This window comes from Pyrgilauda ruficollis, unplaced genomic scaffold (assembly GCF_017590135.1).
Source record: "Pyrgilauda ruficollis isolate IOZ18807 unplaced genomic scaffold, ASM1759013v1 scaffold121, whole genome shotgun sequence".
NCBI classification, from domain to species: Eukaryota; Metazoa; Chordata; class Aves; order Passeriformes; family Passeridae; genus Pyrgilauda; species Pyrgilauda ruficollis.
The window spans coordinates 164,576-181,528 of record NW_024510433.1 but is presented as its reverse complement, the minus strand read 5'-3'; the positions used below and the strand labels follow the sequence as shown (position 1 = coordinate 181,528).

General features: G+C 51.7%; 1 protein-coding gene across 3 annotated transcripts; it reads right to left on the bottom strand.

Moving 5' to 3' along the window:
• Positions 1-1,035: 1,035 nt before the first annotated feature.
• Positions 1,036-15,998, bottom strand: WNT4 (Wnt family member 4). Of its 3 annotated transcripts, none has more exons than XM_041490262.1 (5): positions 15,765-15,998; positions 4,546-4,781; positions 2,388-2,519; positions 1,892-2,034; positions 1,036-1,674 (listed from the first exon to the last, which is right to left on the bottom strand). In XM_041490262.1, the coding sequence occupies exons 1-5, from the start codon at positions 15,839-15,841 to the stop codon at positions 1,207-1,209; spliced, it is 1,056 nt and encodes a 351-aa protein (XP_041346196.1). In that variant the 5' UTR covers positions 15,842-15,998; the 3' UTR covers positions 1,036-1,206. The 3 variants fall into 3 exon arrangements, with proteins under 3 accessions (XP_041346196.1, XP_041346197.1, XP_041346198.1); XM_041490263.1 differs by lacking the exon at positions 15,765-15,998 and adding an exon at positions 14,735-14,762; XM_041490264.1 differs by lacking the exon at positions 15,765-15,998 and adding an exon at positions 13,694-13,951.
• Between the last annotated feature and the right edge of the window lie 955 nt (positions 15,999-16,953).

Here is a 16,953-nt window from a genome sequence, read left to right as displayed (position 1 = left end):
CTCATGCAGTGTCCCAGGGAGCAGGACAGGACAGCTGGGGCCCTGTTGCACTAGATCTCTGTGATTTCAGGGCACACATGGCAGCATTCCTCTGGCTGAGTCCTTCTCTTGATGCTTCCTAAGGGTGACACAGTGATAGTGGCAGAGCACCAGCATTCCTCCACCCCCAACTGCTCTACTTTATACTTTTGCTTTTCTCAGCCTTCATCAGGATAGGGACTGTCCCCCAGTGTCTTCCTGAGTGAGGAGAACAGGCACATGGAGGAGAAAGAGGAGACCTGTTGTGGGACGCCTGCGAGATGTGGGCAATTATGATTCAGAGGAGAAGAAATCAACTTGGGTTTTCTCCCATCAGCTCTCAGCTCCATTAAGTGTCAGTGGATTGCAGGTATCACTGCCCTTCATTGTCTCCAGTGGAACCAGGTACTGGAGAAGAGTTGGGGGAAAGGGAGCATGGTGGGACCATTGTGTCCTCCGATAGCCCTAGGCAGCCACTGAGGAGCTTCTGTAAATCAGAGCAGTCCCTGGAGCTGCTCCAAAATCCATCCATTCTCAGGAGGCCTTCGAGCATCCCACAACAAGGAGGTGCAGGAGTGTCTCACATTGCCCTCATGAACTGAACACCCTGGATGGGCTCCACATGGAACTTAACTCTTGGAGGACAGTGCCACCCTGTCACCACCTGCCTGTCCCTTGCCATGCACCTGGCTGCACAGGCTGGCTGTGCTCTTTCCCTTCCTGAGGCTTAGCCAGGCCAGTGGTGCTCCAGGATGCTCAGCACGTGCCTTTAAACAAACAAAAATACCTACAATAGAAGATTTCAAATGTTGTACTACCGTTGCCTTAAACACTTCTTGTCTGCAGCACTCCAAAAGCAGGAGGAGCCCATCCGACAGAGCTGGCATCACACAGGTTCCCAGACAGCCAGAGAGCAAACATGTCTGCCAGCACAGGACACCAAGGGGCTCTGGCTTCAGCAATACATACAGCAAAGCAGACAAAACAAAATAAAAAAGCCAACAGTGATCAGGTTTTTTAAACTTTAAATATTTTTTTCTTTAAAATCTGTTTTTCTCTGTGGTTCTGTCTCTGTAAAGAGCTGTGCTCTCCCAGCAGTATCATTGTCACTTCCTCAGTCCTGGCTGTGGGGCAAGGGAGAAGCAGGGTCAGTTAAAGAGGATACAGGTGGGCGCGCTCCCCTGTGCATCACCGGCATGTGTGGATCTCCACCACCCGATGGCAGGGTTTGCACTTGACGGAGCAGCACCAGTGGAATTTGCAGCTGCACCTTTCCACAACCTCCACTTCGTCCGTGTGAAAGCCACGGCCGCAACACATCAGCTCGCAGCCATCGATGGCCTTGGAGGTCTTGTTGCACTGCCGCCCACTGGTGCCCAGGACCCCATTCTTGAGGTCATGGTCACAGAAGTCAGGACTGGAGTCTAGGTAGACGAGGTCCTCGTCTGTGTGTGGCTTGAACTGGGAGTTTTTGGGCACCAGCACTTTGGTGGATCCAATCTCGCTCTGTTCGACCTCTGTGGCACCATCAAATTTCTCCTTCAGGACGTTGCCCACTTTGCGGAAGGGGGGCATGGCTTTCCAGCATGTCTTGAACTCGCATGAGCCTGACACACCGTGACACTTACATTCCACCCGCATGTTGTTCAGGATTGCCTGGAGGAACAGACACAAGGAACAAGATGGGATGATCAGTGCAGGATGGACGTAGCAGGGAGGGTGCAATGGATAGGGCCTGGGAGGGCTGTGCAGAAAACACTGCTGGGTGGGTATGGGATTAAAAGAAGCCCAAATGGCTCAAGCCATGGCTGCAAAGCCTGGCTGGGATGCTGCAGAGTGGTGCCAGCTGCCTAGGTTTTCTCCTTGCCCTTACCTTCCTCCCTGCCTCGTTGTTGTGGAGGTTCATTAATGCTCTGTTGGAAGAGGCCCCTTTGCTCCTCTCACGGACATCGATGAAGGACTGCGAGAAGGCCACACCGTAGGCGATGTTATCAGAGCAGCCCGACCACTGGAAACCTGAGGCAGAGAGCGCAGATGAGACAGGTACTGCCACCCTGTAGTGCTTGAACTCTCCAGCCCTGCTTTCCCTAAAATCCAGCTGGCCTGCCCTCTCTCTGTCTTGCTACCTACTAGTCTGCGCCACATGGGAACATGGGAAGCTAGGGAGTGTGGTCCTGGGACAAGATGTTTTCAGTCCAGGATGCACCCAGGTGTCTTTTTGAGGCAGTTACATGGACTAACCAGCATTTTGGTTTTTTTAAACTTTTCCCTCTTTTCTGGATGGCTCCAGAGAGTGGGTTTGAATTGCAGATATTTTGGCTACTTTGCGTCCCCATGCAGCTGCAGCTGCTCCCTGTTCAGACACTCACCCTGTGGGCTGCCCCCTTGCACTGTGCGGTCACATCCACACTTGTCCAGCTCGCCACTGCTGCAGGCGCGGGTCACAGCGAAGGCCACCCCTGCTGAAGAGATGGCATAGACGAACGCTGCCTCTCGTGTCCCTGCAATGGCACAAACCATGGTGGGAAAGGTGGCAGAAAGTCTGAGGCAACACGAGTGGGAATTCTGGAGGTAATGCAGCCCGGTGGCCAAAGGCTCTTGGTAGACTGCCACATGTGTCTCTTCTCCTCTCCCCTCTTAACTCTGGTATGGCACATAAACTCCCCTGAAAAGCTGGTCTGAAAGACAGCTCTTGGCAAAACATGCTACACAGAGCTATCAGGCTAAACCCTTTGCTCTGTCACTTCCTCCTAAAATAGAGGCAGCATGTGCAGGACCCTCATTGTCCCCACCCTCAGGGATGCTGTTTGCTTAGTGCCAAGCCTGGACCTGACTCATCAGAGACCCCTGGGTGCTGGGAGATATTTTGCAGAAGTGAGGGCCCATTTTTGCAGAAGTGAAGAAGCTGGGAACTGCCCCACAACGTTAAAAACATGAATGATGGGTGAATGGTAAAACCTGGCACTAGGAGAGACAGAGGCTGCACTGCCAATGTGGGCAGAGCTCTCTAGAGCTTACATGGAAGACTGTCTTGCCTTGTGCTTGCAAGGCAGCTCTGCCGTGAAATCTTTCCTGCATCCAAAATAGCTGTCTGCTTTCCACATCCAGGAACATTCCCTGCACATCCTTGCCATTGTCTTTCACAGGGTCATGTAGCTCACAGTGCCTCCCAAACTACCCTGCAAAACCCTCTTCTGCTGCCAAAGCACCTCACACAACCCCACCAGTGTCCAGGGTGCAGTGCAGTCCCAGCTTTTGTGTCTACCTATGTGGTGCCACATGGTTGAGAAAAGCTTGTTTTGCAAGTTATCGCATCCCTGGGCATGAACACACAAAGTGGCAGGAGCAGGGATCAGCTTCAGCAACACACAATCCCCACTATCCTCCGAGGCTGGTTGAGGGCACAAGCCCTGCATTTCTGAGCAAGGAGGGCTGGTATTTGGGGTGGTCCCATGTTTGGTACAGAGGGGCAATGGCTTGTGAGCAGGCATCACTCAGCTTGCCAGTCAGAGGGCAGCTACTTTGGTGGTCGCATCCCAGACTTTGGTGGCCCAGCTGGCAGTGGCTGGGGAGGACCCAGCCAGTGTGGGACTGAACTGCCTCCAAGTTAATCGAGGTTAATAGTAGGATCATGTTGGTCGGTTTGTGCTGTGGCTGCCTAAAAAGAGACGACTTTTAGTTTCTGGTATTTCTGGTATTTCCAGTCCCTGAACCTTCACAAGAAGAGATCTTCATCCCTGCATTGAGGGGAGGAAAGTCAAATAAGGAGCCAGGGGGATGCTTTGGTCTAGGGGTCCTGGGATGGGAGGTGAGATAGTACCTCAGAAATAGCATCTGAGGGGAGGCAAGGGATGCTTCAGTGATCTTAAGGGGTTGCAGAGGGGTTTTCCCCGCTGTATCCTCACTCCAGTTCTCTGGTTTGATTACAGTCCTGTGCTTCTGGAAAGTCAGGGTGCAGCTGGGATCAGAGGGGCTGGGGGCTGCTCTAGCCATATCCAGCCCTGAAGGCTGGTGGCAGGGGATGATACTGCCACATGTTCTTCCCATGCCAGGCGGCACTGAGCCATCCTCCTGACGGTGCCCCCATTGATGCTCTGCTCAAGAGTGGCCATGTGCCAGCCTGGCAGCAGCCACTGCTTCAGCACTGCCCAGAAAAGAGACTGAGTAAATGCACTCATGGCTTTATGGAGTGGAGCTCCTGGGTTTGGTGGGGAAGAGATGAGACCAGGGTGACTTTAGGACCTTTGTTCAAACTTGGCATGTCCTTGTCAATGGGTGTGGAAAAGGTTCAGAAGAGCTGAGGATCAGCATGAGTCTGAATATGCTGTACCAAACATACTGAATAGACCCCCGCTGAAGTGCACAGGGACCTGTCCACCCCATGATCCATCACTGGGCAGGCCATTCCTGACCTTCCCCAGCCACCGGTTCAGGGGAAAGCAGACAAAATCCCACCTGCAGCCCACCAGACTGCTTTTATAGCCATTCCCCCAGCAGCACCACCCCAGACACGTCCTTCCAGCTCACCTTGCGTCACCACCTTGCCAAAGACAGGCAGGGTGTCCAGCGTGGAGCAGTTCCAGCGGCGGTTGCGGAATTGGTACTGGCACTCCTCAATGGCCAGCTGGGCTCCGCGTCGCACCGAGTCCATCACCTCCAGGTTCCTCTTGCACATCTGCACCTGGCGCTGGATCAAGCCCTTCAGCTTCTCACAGGTCTCCTCCTCAGAGATGCTCCCCACTGAAGACAGCTTTGCCAGGTACCTGCCATGACACCAGCACAACAGGTTAAGAGGCAAGGGCTGGGGGAGCCCATATTCAGCTGGGACCCACGTTTAGCCTTCCAGAAGACAAGGAGACTGAACCTCTTACCCCCTCCATAGCTGAGACCTGCTGCCCATCTGGGGGTCACCTTTAAATGTACCACAGCAGCAGCTCTGCATGATGCATTTCTGGCTGACAGAGAACAAGCCCAAGCAAAACAACCATCCCTCTGCAGCCTAGTTCCTTTCTCTTGGGGAGTCCAGCTGTTGGCTCCCCTTTTCCTCTGTTGCCTGCAAGGAAGATATTTTCAGCACTGTCTGAATGTGCCTGGTCAGGTCTCCCGAGTATCGGAATATCCAAGTGCTACTAGGAAAAGCCAGAGGTCTCCGAAGTCAGCCAAAACAAGCAGGACAGGCACTTGGCTGCCAGCTCCATCTGCCACAGTGCTCCCACAGCGTGGCTGTGTGCTCATAACTGGCAAACATTGCCCCCCAAACCACTTCCCTCCTGGAGGCTGCTTTTAGCTGCCCCAGACCCCAGCAGGCAGGGATGGCCTCTGGGAGCTGCCAGGTTTCCTGTCACTTGGGATTCAAGCAGGGTTTGAAGCAGGGAAGCAGAATCAGGAGCCTGCCAGGGCAAAATTGCACAGGCTGGGCACTTCCTCCACCAGTCCAGCTTGTGAACAGGGCCATGAGGTCTGTCTTTGCTGATCTGGAAAAGACTGGCCCTGTGTGGAGGGGACCATGTGTTCTGCTTTCCATAGCACCATCCTTAGCAGTAAAAGTCACAGAGCTGCTCTTGGGTGTCAGTATTAGAAAAATGAGGGAGCAAACACCTTGAAGAGCAAGCACCTCAAAAGCTCTCAGCATTTCTTTGTCCAGTGTGTGGACATGATGATCCCTGCTGCACATCCCAGTAACTCAACCTCCCACCCCTTGTTGTGTTGTGGGCATGGTGTCCATGCTTGCCCATTTCCCAGTTTCATCTTCCTGCCCCAACCTCTGGAACACAGAAGGAGCTTAAGATAGATCCAGTCAGATTTTCCAATGAGGCTGTGTGATAATCCAATATCCTCTACAACTGTTAGTGACTGTGTTGGCAGGTGCATATATGAGGCTCCCTCCTTTCTGTGGCTGCTGGTAGCCACTTCAGATGACCCTGCCATAGTGGAGCCCTGACTGCTGTGGACATGGAGGGGCCCCTGCACAGGACAGGTGTAACTCACATTTGCACCCGTCCACTAACCACAATGAGCTTTAGTGTCCTTGGGAATTACCAGCATTGTCTCACATTGCTGCCTTGTCTGCACCAAGAGCTGCAAGTACTGAGCTTTTTGGAAACTTCATTCCTTGACTCTGCATTTCCCAGCCCTACAGAACTTGTGGGTTTTTTGGTTTGTGTGTTTTTTTAACTCCTCCTCCCAAGTTGCAACATCCTGCAAAGGATTTTTCTTTTGAAGCACTGCTTGTCTCCGAGAAGTGACTGTGCAAAAGTGGCTCCTACTCCCTGCCTGTTCCCATGTGTCCCAGGAGCCAGATCTGCTGACTTCAGCCACAAAATCAAGTTGTCACAGCCTCTTCCTCCCATTAACCCTGCCAGTCTGCCCCAGGAGGAGAGAACAAGATTTTCTCTTCTGTGCATCAGCAGAATTATTCACCAGCTTGGTTTTATGCTCACAACTGGGGGGGGTGCTGGCTGTGGGAGCCAGGGAGAAAGCTGTCTTGGCTCATGGTGTCCATGGGGAGTCTGCATGGCAAGATGTCAAAAGTATTCAGTTTTCCCTCTGTGTGATCATGGAAGCAATGCTTCTCTGACAGTGGGAAGAGGCAGACTGCTGGGGTTTCAGAGCCAAGTGCTGTTAAAGCCTTTATACCAGCAAATCATCTTTGCCCAAGGCTTCCTGCTCCTCCAAGGGGACTGCACTGTTTGCAGAAGACAGGACCTGATGCACACAGGTGCCTTGAAAAACCCACTGTGGCCAAAGTCGGGACTGTCACGTTTCTGCTGGCCCGCACACCACGCAATGGGTGTCCCCAGCCCTGCAGTGCAGTCCCAGACATGGAGTGCAACAACTGCTGTTCTCACATATTGTTGCACGTGGCTGACCTGGGGTGAAGGCACCAAACCACCGCTGGAAACTTTAAGGATGTTGAATGCTGAGCACACACAGGGTGTCTGTAACAGCTGTCTCCTCCCAAGTCCAGCCATCATTCTAGTTTGGGCAAAGGGAAGATGACACACAGCAGAGTAGTAAGATTCAGCTCAAGACAATATGGGTTATTGATCAGCTTTGAGCCTGGAAACCAAGAAAATCAGAATCTATCTCCAGCACCAACCCCTTGTGCTGATTTGGCTTTCCCCTCTGCCTGGCATTTATCATGGCAGGCAAGCAGCTCCTTCAAAGCTGTGAGACTGGTCCTACAGATGAGTCAGTGCCTGCTTTGAGTGCAGACACATTGGTGAAAGAGTTCTGTGACACAGTGTAGCACCCAAATTATTATCAGCTCTGCTCAGGATGGGGCATCATCTCCTTTTCTAATATATTTTCCAGCTTGAGATTCAAAGCACACATAAAGGAAAGTGTGACAAAAGCCTTTCAAGCTTTTCCAAGAAGATGCACCTGATAAGGTGCCTTCCCAACTCACATTTAATGCTATTTAGGACTACAAAACAAAGGCCAAGGATGCTTCAAAGATAGGTACAGCTCTCCAATAACAGGTCTGGTGATTTGTTTTGCAATGCAGACAAATAAGATGAAACTATCCAGAACAGTGCTCTGGCCTCTCTCCCCCTTGACAGGTCCTGTATCCTATCACCCCTCCTTGGCCTACGTTTGCCAGCCCCTCTGTGGAGATGGAGGCAACTGTGCCTAAAATGCTGTGGCCCCATCATGCTACTAGTTTGTTACTCATCCAGGAGAACTATCACTGCTTTCCAAAAGACAAGGTTTTTGATGGGGGAGGAAGCTCCCATCCTGATCCCTGGTTCAGGATCCAGAGGTTGAGGCAAGGATTTAAGGAAGTGCCTTTGCCAAAGGACCTCAACTTTGAGGCTTTCACATGGCATCTCATCACACCACACTCAGGAATACCAGGTAGGAATATCTTATCCCCTTCCCCTCTCTGGGCAGATGAAGAGTTAGGTAAGAGCTGGGAAACACACTCTGCCCTCATCAGCACTCAGAGGTGCTTCCATCTCACGTTTCTCAGGGCAGTGGAGCATCAAGGTTGTCAGGAATCAAACACATCTGCAGCATCCCATGGTCCCCATGGAAACCTGACTCTAGCACTTTGTCTGGTCATTAACAAGAACTTTGCTCCAAACTTTGTTTCCCTGGGCTGAAGTGGTAAAATCTGCAACCAAAGCCTTTGTCTACCTGCACAGAGAGCTAGACAGGCACTGCAGGAGGAATGCAATAAACAGCTCCTGCTCTCTACAAAGCCTCAATGCAGATCCTCCATCATGACATCACATCTCAATTGCTATGCAGAGGTCTAGATTATAATTTAAGTCTCACATGCAGCCTCAAAACAGCCCTGTTTGTGGAAAACAAATCCAAACAATAGCATGTTTTCTTCCTTTTCGAAGACTGGGCAAAGAATGTTTCAAGAGGAGAGGTGCTGCCCACACCATTTGTTTAAGTTCTGTCTTCTTGCTTCACATGGCCTTGTGTATTTCTTTTCTCCTGCCTTTAAATCCAGGCAAGTCACTTGCACAACAGACTCCCTTTTAAGAGTCACTGATTTAGGAGAAAACTGACCGAAAGCTTTTTTCCCCATCTGAAGTACTGAAATCAGGATTGAAGCCCCATAATTTAATCAGCTGCAGCTGATGCACTCTGCAAGATGGCAAGTAAGTAAATCTCAAATTCAGGGAGCTTTGGAAAGGTGGGGGATGTCAGAAAGCCCTGCTTAAATAAAAACTATGACAACACTTTCATGAGGAAGAATATTGGTGAAATGACAAGGAGAATTTGAAAGAGCCATAGCATCTGGCAGATACAGCCAGGAGGAGAGAGGAGAAGATTCCCTGCCATGGAAAGGTGTGGAAATTTCAGTCATTGACAAATACTCAATTGAGGTAGGTCAGAGAAGATACACTGGGGAAAGCAGAGATCTCTGGTGTTTCTTTTTTTGAAACAAATGAGTTTCAAGTGTGAAATTGTATTGTCTCATTTCGGGAATATTTTCCTGAAGATGGTAACTTTCAGACCCAGGCCAGTGGCATCCCTGATAAACCACTCAATAGATATTCTGAAATCAGGCTCAGAAGCTTCACCCTGCTCAGCAAATACTCAACCTTTGCACAAGATTGAGCGGCCAAGGCCACAAAAGGCTTGTCCAAGCCTTGAACTGTGAAGATGATTCAGCTCTGCTCCTGTCTGAGAGGCAGCAAACTCCCCCCCTGCTTGTGGAGGGGTCAGCAAGCACATTTCTGTGCCTCCTGAGGGTGCAGGGACAGTCAGCAATCAGCACTTGGGATTGTCCTAAGGATTGAGACAGCTCATGCAGGCAAGTTTCTTCTGGGGAGGAACTAAAGGCTTGTTTGTAATGTGAAAAATCCACTGAAAAACCCCATGCATCCCTTGCATGCATCTATCTGTCTCCATAGATATATCCATGCAGAGAGAGTTACTGACCAGTGTTATGGCTCCTTACAAGGAGCCATCCTGCAGATATGGAGAAGTGTTTTATCTTTGCTGCTTTCTCCTAGCAAGCAGGGTGAGTGAAGCTATGAAAGATGTCTCAGTCTGGCAGGCCAGATGATGCTCCGTGCAGGCCATACAGCTCCCATGATTTCTCACGGTGTCCCACATTAGGCTTAGTGCCAGTCTCCGTGTTCCAACAGCTCCAGGCTAGTAGGGCCCACCACATCCATGGTTCCTCAAGCCTGCCAACTTGGGAATGTTCCTGTCAGGATTTGTGGGAGACCTGCAAGGTTGCCCTTGTCCAGCTGCTGGCTCTGTAGCAGACTTGGCCCTCCCAGGGACCAGGCATCCCCCTGCTGGGATTAGTCATCCTGCCTTTCTAACTGTAAACTATGATTTACAAGTCACCACCTGAAAACCTGTCTGGTCTCTTTCTTGGAAGAAATACAGCTGTCAGCCTCAGTCCTTCCTGTCATAGGGCACCATCTCTTGGCTGAAACCTGCTTTTCACACCTGCTATTCACCTCCAATTAACAGCTGCAGAGAGAGTCACCCAGGAGAAGGCAGTGCTATGCCTATACCTCCACTCCTCAGCCCAGGGGTGAGCCTACACTTCCTGTCCCCCATCCCTTGGACTCTGCATCTAACACCATGCGCAGCCTGCAAACACCCATGCCCCAGCCACTGGTGGTGGCTTACCTCCTCATCACAAGTCTTTGTGGACAGCGAGATGGCCAGCTGCTGGTCCTGGGACAGTGCTGCTTTTTGGCTTTCTGAGCATGTGGGGGCAAAATCTCCACTTTTTAATGGGGGAGAGCAGGATGGAAGCTGGGAAGAGCCTGAAAAGCATGTGTTTTGGAAATCTGCTTAAAATGTGTAGGAAATTTCCTTTACTTCCTTTATAAGACAATAGAACCTACTCCTGGATTCAGGTACAGCACCTAGGCCTTATTGCAAGGGGAGGCAAGTGCAGGCCAACTTCTGCAGTGCTTTAGGCTAGACCTCATTGCAGAAAATCTGAAGAGTTTTAAGTTTTGATCAGAATTTGCAAATACGTGACAAAAAAAGCCTTCTACAGGATTAGTTTGATCTCACCCAACTTTCAACAGACCCAAGGCTGCTCTCCATTGGCCAAGAGACTCAATTACTTTTCCCCAAGTAATTTCATGAAAGCACAATACTGGCTCCAGTTCTGCTGAGCCAGCCAGATCCTGCAAGGCAGCTTCCTGGCTGTGAAGTGCAACAGCCCATGGCAACAGCTCCAAGAGAGCTTGGAGGATGCTGCCAGGGGTCACCCACAGGTGTTGGGGACAGACACCCCTGGGCAGGCAAGGCAAAGGTTACCTGCACTGAATATGCAGAGTCTACCATTCAAGCAGCCTTGGATGACTGCAAGTTTTCAAGCTTTATTTAAGAGCCAGTGTCATTGCACTTGTAAAGAAATACAGAAGAATCTCCTAGAAACTGTTAACCTCCAGGTTTGCTCAGCAATTTCATAATTTTAAGAAAGTGGTTATAATGCATTTCTCTACATCTACAAGGATGAATTAATCAAGCAGACAGTAGCTCTCAGCAGAGTAACATAAACACTTTTTTGCTTCAGTGCAAAAGTCCAGTTTTGATTCATGGAGTCACATCAAGCCATTGCAAAAGAGAAACCTGCCTCTTGCTGTTGGTCATATTTGGAGCTTATCCAGTTCTTCACAGCCTGGCATGCAGAGTGGTTTTATCTCCTTCCTGTCCATCCTCCCTAGAGTTAGGTTCTGCTGTGAAAGACAGGGGTGTAATTTTACTTGAGGCTTTCTTAGGAAAGGACAGAAATGCCCATCACCACTGAGGAGCTAGAGAGCATGGGGCCCTCCTACACCCTGGCAAACGCAGCCCTGAAGGGTGTCTGTCAGACAGGACCATTGCTCAGAGACAAGCCAAACTTGTTTGGAAGTCCAGTGCCAGGACCACTGGGTGCAACCTGCAGGGTGCAACCCACAACCAGTCCATTTTCATTGCTGAGCTAAAATTAGCTGGTATTGTCAGAAGTGGCAAGACTGACAAATAAATAAAAATTAAAATATATTTCCAGCAGTTTCAATATCCCACCTCACAGCCTTAGGAACAGGTTCCATAGGTTCATGCACCAACCTTGTGGATCTGACAGGATCCCCAGAGCAATGCAAAGGAGCCCTGAGCATCCCAGAAGTGGAGAGCCATTTGTCCCCACAGCACCCCTTGAAGTAAGGAAATTCCTCATCAAACCCAAATGGTGCAACCCACCACTCTGGCTGCTGGGACCAGTTTAGATGTGACCAGGGAACCTTCCTGACAATGTCCTCACAAAAACCAGGAGCATGGAGAAGGGGGTGGAGATTGGTAGGAACAGCTCTGTGTTAGAGCTAGCAGCACCTTTCAAATCTGTGCCATGGCAGCATGGCATCTGAAGGGAAAATGCTGCACTGGTTCTTCACCACATGGAAGATGGAGCATTGCAATGACAATGCAAAGAATGTTGTACAAAATTAAACTATGCCAGGCTCCAGGTGAAGTGATCTCTCCCCCCTATCAAAGCTGTGGAGACTCACCTGAAAAAAATAAAGCCTGGTTTAAAACCAGAAGAATGCAAATGCAGGACCCAGGCATGCTTCCTCTCAAATCCTCTGCATTGCATAATGACCCAAACAAAATGAGCGTTCCAGCTGCTCTTGCAACATCCCCACTCCTAAGCTGGAAGAGATGGGCACAGAGAATTGGGCCCCCTGTTTGAAAGCACTTTGTAATGTTCTGATGAAAGGAGGCCAGGGAAATCCAAACTCCTTTTATCCCTTCCTCACCAGCCCTTGAAAGTGGTTAGAGAGCAGCTGCTTAGCCAGGCTTGTTTGGACCTTCACAATGTCTTCAAGCTTACCCAGAGCACTCATATTAATTTTTTTTTTAGGAGCAGGTGTGCTCCTGGCCCTTTAAACCAAGTTCCAAGCCCAGATGGAAATTCTAAATCCCTGTAAAGAATGGGTAGACAGAGCTGCTGGTGGTACACCCTGCTCTAAAATGGCATGACCACATCTCAGACCAAGCATGTCCATATGGAGAGCCTCCTCCAGAGCCAGTTTTAGCTACAAGAAAATGGAGAGAGGCTGTAATGATTCCCAGATAGCTTGATAACCAGGAGTCTCACCCCTAAAGGACCCTACCCTTTCGTATCTGATGTTTTCTGCTTCTGTTCTCTCATCACTCAAACCCTCTGAACAGCTAGAGAGCAAGGCTGTGGGCCCCAGTGCCTCCATGCATTTAGTGGATGCTTACATCCATAACCCACACTTTCTAGTTCACTTTTTCACATGGACTTCCTTCTCTCCAAAATAGGTAAAGAAATGAATAACTAACTAACTAACTAGCTAAACAACTGGACAACTCCTGTGCCAGCTGTGGAATGATGCTTGTTTGGCTACAAGTCTCTATGAAACATCCTCAGCATCAGGATGAGTTTGGAGCAGAAGAGGCCTTGCTTCCAAATTCATCCACATCACTGCACATGTGGGTTCAAGAGTCTATGAAGTGCAAGTTGCTTTGAAAAGTAACTCATCTGCTTCCCCTGTAAAAAGCATGGCCCTGGACTCCTTCAGAGATAAAGCAGAAGTCAGAGGGACCTTCCTGTGCACAGCCAACAAGATGTAAAAGGCTCTATCTACAGCCCTTTATTTAATTTACAGACCTATGCCTGAAGAGGTAGGAGGCAAATCAGAGCCTCCAAAGGCAGATGGAAGAGCAAGCCTGAGGCTTTCACAAGAAGTGGGAACAGATCATTTCTTCAGATTTGAAGAACAGAGGCTTTCTGGATTGGCAACAAGGCAAGCAGCAACTCCCCAGAATCAAAACACTGATAAAAAGCACCTGAGGTTTGCTTCCTAACCAGGGAGAAAGTTAGGTTGGTTTGTTTAATGGAAAGATTTGGGAAATCCTTTCCAGCTCAATGGCCAGTGTAGCAGAGTGATCCCTTTGAGAGATCCCTACATCATCTCCTTTTTATACTGGATGGGGCAGCTCATTGCATGGCCAAAACAAGCGCTTTCCCCACAAAGCCAGGCTTACAGAAACCTTTAGCTCAAGCATTGCAAGCAGTGTATCTCCAAAGCACTGGGGGAATGCGAGTCTGTACAGGTCGAAAGAAGCTTTAGAGGGAGAGAAAAAAAAGCTCACAACTGAGTTTAATCTCTAATCCAGCAGGTTTCTGGAAAAGCAAACTTCACTGCACGCTGCCATTCTGTGCACACACTTCTGTGCAGAACTATGTGCCTGGTGAGGCTGGACCCATCCCGTGTGCTGGGCACAAGCTGGCAGCGCCCTGGGATAACGCCGAGCATGCCGAGCCCACACACGTGAAGACATACGAGGCACACTCATTCCTCGAATATCTGATAATTCCTGGGATCCTTCTAACTCTGTTTATTGCCTCCGGCAGCCTTTGTTTCTGATGTGAGAAGATAAACAATGGGAATTGTCTTAATCCTAAAGGCAAAGAATAAAAAGCACTGAGTGGGGGACGATCCTTTTATCATGATACATTTGCAACATCAAAAAAAGCTGACCCCCTTCCTTTGAAACGCACTGAAATGTATCTGCTTTTCCTCCCCTGTTGGCAGGAATGAGCCCTCCGCTCTTTGCTGCCGAGCCCCCCGCGCTCACCCTTGCTCTGCCAGCACGGACGGCTGCACACAGCCCTCCCTGACTAGTGCGGCGAATCACCAGTCCGCCTCGCCTCCCAAATCCTATTCCAGCTGCGTGCGGCGCCGGGGGCCGAGGGGAGTCCCACCTCTGCACATCCGTGCGGGGCAGCTTGCTGACCTCACTCATGAAATCCCCACTTTCCGCCGTGCCCGTCCCAGGGCAGCCGAAGCTGCTCCTCTCCAGAGATCTGCCATCATCTCACAGAGCTTCCTCGGCAGGACTTTATTCCTGCAGGAAAAACACTCCCACAGTTCCCAATATACCTTCACCAGAAGCGTGACAGCTTAAAAGACCACCTTGATAGCTGCTGTGATCCACCCACCAGTTGCTAGAGACGTATGGCATGCAAGTCGCTCCATCTGGCAAAGAAGGAGGGGAGAAGGACTAGGCACTAACGCATCCCAGGCAGCCGCCTTTTCCCACAGGCAGGACACTCGGAGAGTGCCACTGACCTGGCACTTTCCCCAGGCATTGGGGAGCATCCTCCAAAAACCACCTACATCCCACAGCCTCCAGTGAGTCAAAATGTAAAGGCAGGAGCTGTATCCGGATGAAGAGAGGATTCCTTGCACAGGGGATGTGTGCCCACCTGAGCACCTGTGTTGGGATACACGACACTCAGGATCTTTCATGCTGACAGCCCCGGGAACTCCTTATCCTGTGTGGTATACTTGCCCCTGCCGAGAGAAATCCATGAAGGTGAGATGGAGGCGGCCCACGCTTCTAGCTGGAGAGCGGGTGCGTGCACATGAACTAATTAGCTCCCGTCAGCCGGCAACAGGGGCAGCAGGGGAAGCACCATCTCCCACCAAAGTAGATTTATTAGGAAGAACCGATGCCTTCTTTCAAAGTTAGGTGGGAAAGTGCTGTCATGCTCCATCCCCTCTGACCCGGGAAGGGGGAAAGGAGGGGTGTCCTCTTCAGAAAGTAGTCCCACCGCCTTGGCAAACACGTAGGAATTTTCCAGAACGATTTCCACCCCTGTTTACCTTACACATTATTTCAGTGTTTGTTCAGCGGGTTCCCGATGTCATCGGGCTCCTCTGCGCCGTGCAACAGCCCCCCGACATCCGTCCTCCTACCGGGAAGTGGGGGCCGAGGCGTGGGCAGCCCTGCTCGCTGCAGATCCCCGGGCCCAGCACGTTTGGCCGCCCCAACTCTACCAAATCCTCCCCTGGACCGCTGGCCCTCGCGTGGCATCTCGCCAACACCCAGGCCCCACTCCGACCCGATGCCCCGACCTCCACCCGTGATCCCGGTGTGATCCGGATTCATAACTTAAGGACAAAAAATGGGACAGGGGCTAGATAACCAGCCCCATTCTCATCAGACGCGATAACACACCGCCACTGAGCGGCTTAGGAGAGTCGGCATCCCCTGCCGCCCACCTGCCTGCGGATGAGGGCTGCAACACCACCGCCACGGCGGCAAGGGTCAGCGGGGACAGAGGACCGACACGATGGCGACGGGCGCCCTATGCCCCGCCGGGGACCGAGCAGCATCGCTGCAAGGGGTCGCACCCAGTGCTGCCCAACCCCGCGGCACCTGCTCCACGCCCCCGGGGCTACCAACAAGTTGCGGCGTGTCCGTGTTCCCCCTCTCGCCCCGCGGCTACTCACAGCCAGTTGCTGGCGTTGGCCGAGAAGGTGGCGAGGATGATGAGCAGCAAGGAGCGCAGAGAATACTCCGGGCTCATCCTGAAGGGCAGGCGGGGTGGGACTGCGCGGAGCCGACGGCGGCAGCGCCCCCGCCGCCCCGCGCCCAGGGCAGCCGCCGCCGCAGGTGGGCGCGGGCAGGAGCGGCGGGGGCTGCCCGGCTGATGCTCCCGCGGCGGCCGCTGAGCCCGACTGTCAGCGCGGCCGGCCCGTCCCGGGATGGAGCGGAGGAGCCGGAGGCGGGCCGGGGGCGGAGGCAGCCCCGGGGGCCGCCCCGGCTCCGCCGCTCCCTGGGCGGGACTCACTGCCGGGGACACCCCCGGGGCGGGCCGGGGGCGGGGAGGGCACCGGAGAGGGCACTGCGGGCTCCGCCGGCCGGGAGGGCATTGTGAGTTTCTCTGGCGACGTGGAGGGCAGCGGGGAATCCGCCAGCGTCCCCCACCTTGCTGCTGCACCCACAAAGCGACACCTCTGGATGGGTTCTCTGGGTGCGGGGAGAGACGGGGGAACCTCGCAGAGGGGAGGGGCGGGGGTTTCCGCATTTTATGTTTTTGGGGTAATTTCCTGGTGGCTGTGAAGAAGCAGAGTCCTGAGGTGTCCTGGCACTGCCTGGAGTCCATCGCCCAGGCTGTCTTCTTCAACAAGCACCCCTTTGACTTGGAGTGATTTCCGAGATTCCAGTTTCTGAGGATTCACTGTAAATGCCAAAGTGCATTTGAAAATTTGCAGCTAAGGAGAGGGGTCTGGGCGGGTTCTATCTGGGGTATCTCTCTGGGGATTCTATCAGGAGAACAGCATTTGGAGATGGAACAGGGATGAGTTTGCAAACCCTCTTGGCATCTCAGTAAGGGTTGCCCCGTGGAGAGCTGCCAGACACAGGGGCTGGTGGCAGGCTCTAGAATGTGCAGATGGAGGGTGATGCTTGAACAAATATGAAGGCTTAAATTCAGCTCTGGAAAAATCGACTCTTGGGAAATCCCAAGAGTTCCTAACAGCATAACTTAACCTCGCCAAGGCCAAGAGATGTGGTAGAGATCCCTATCTCTCCTCCATCCACCATGCTTCTGTCTATCCATATGGGCACAAATGACTTAATTTAAAGCCAGGAGCAACATGAGCTGGCTGCTTGGTGTGAAATTCAAGATCCCAAGCA

Coding starts and splice junctions, on each gene's coding strand:
- WNT4 (XM_041490264.1), bottom strand. CDS start 13,821: ATGAGTGTGCCTCGTATGTCTTCACGTGTGTGGGCTCGGCATGCTCGG. Junction 4,782..13,693: donor GCACATAGTTCTGCACAGAA/GTGTGTGCACAG, acceptor GTGTCATGGCAG/GTACCTGGCAAAGCTGTCTT. Junction 2,035..2,387: donor GCAAGGGGGCAGCCCACAGG/GTGAGTGTCTGA, acceptor TCTCTGCCTCAG/GTTTCCAGTGGTCGGGCTGC.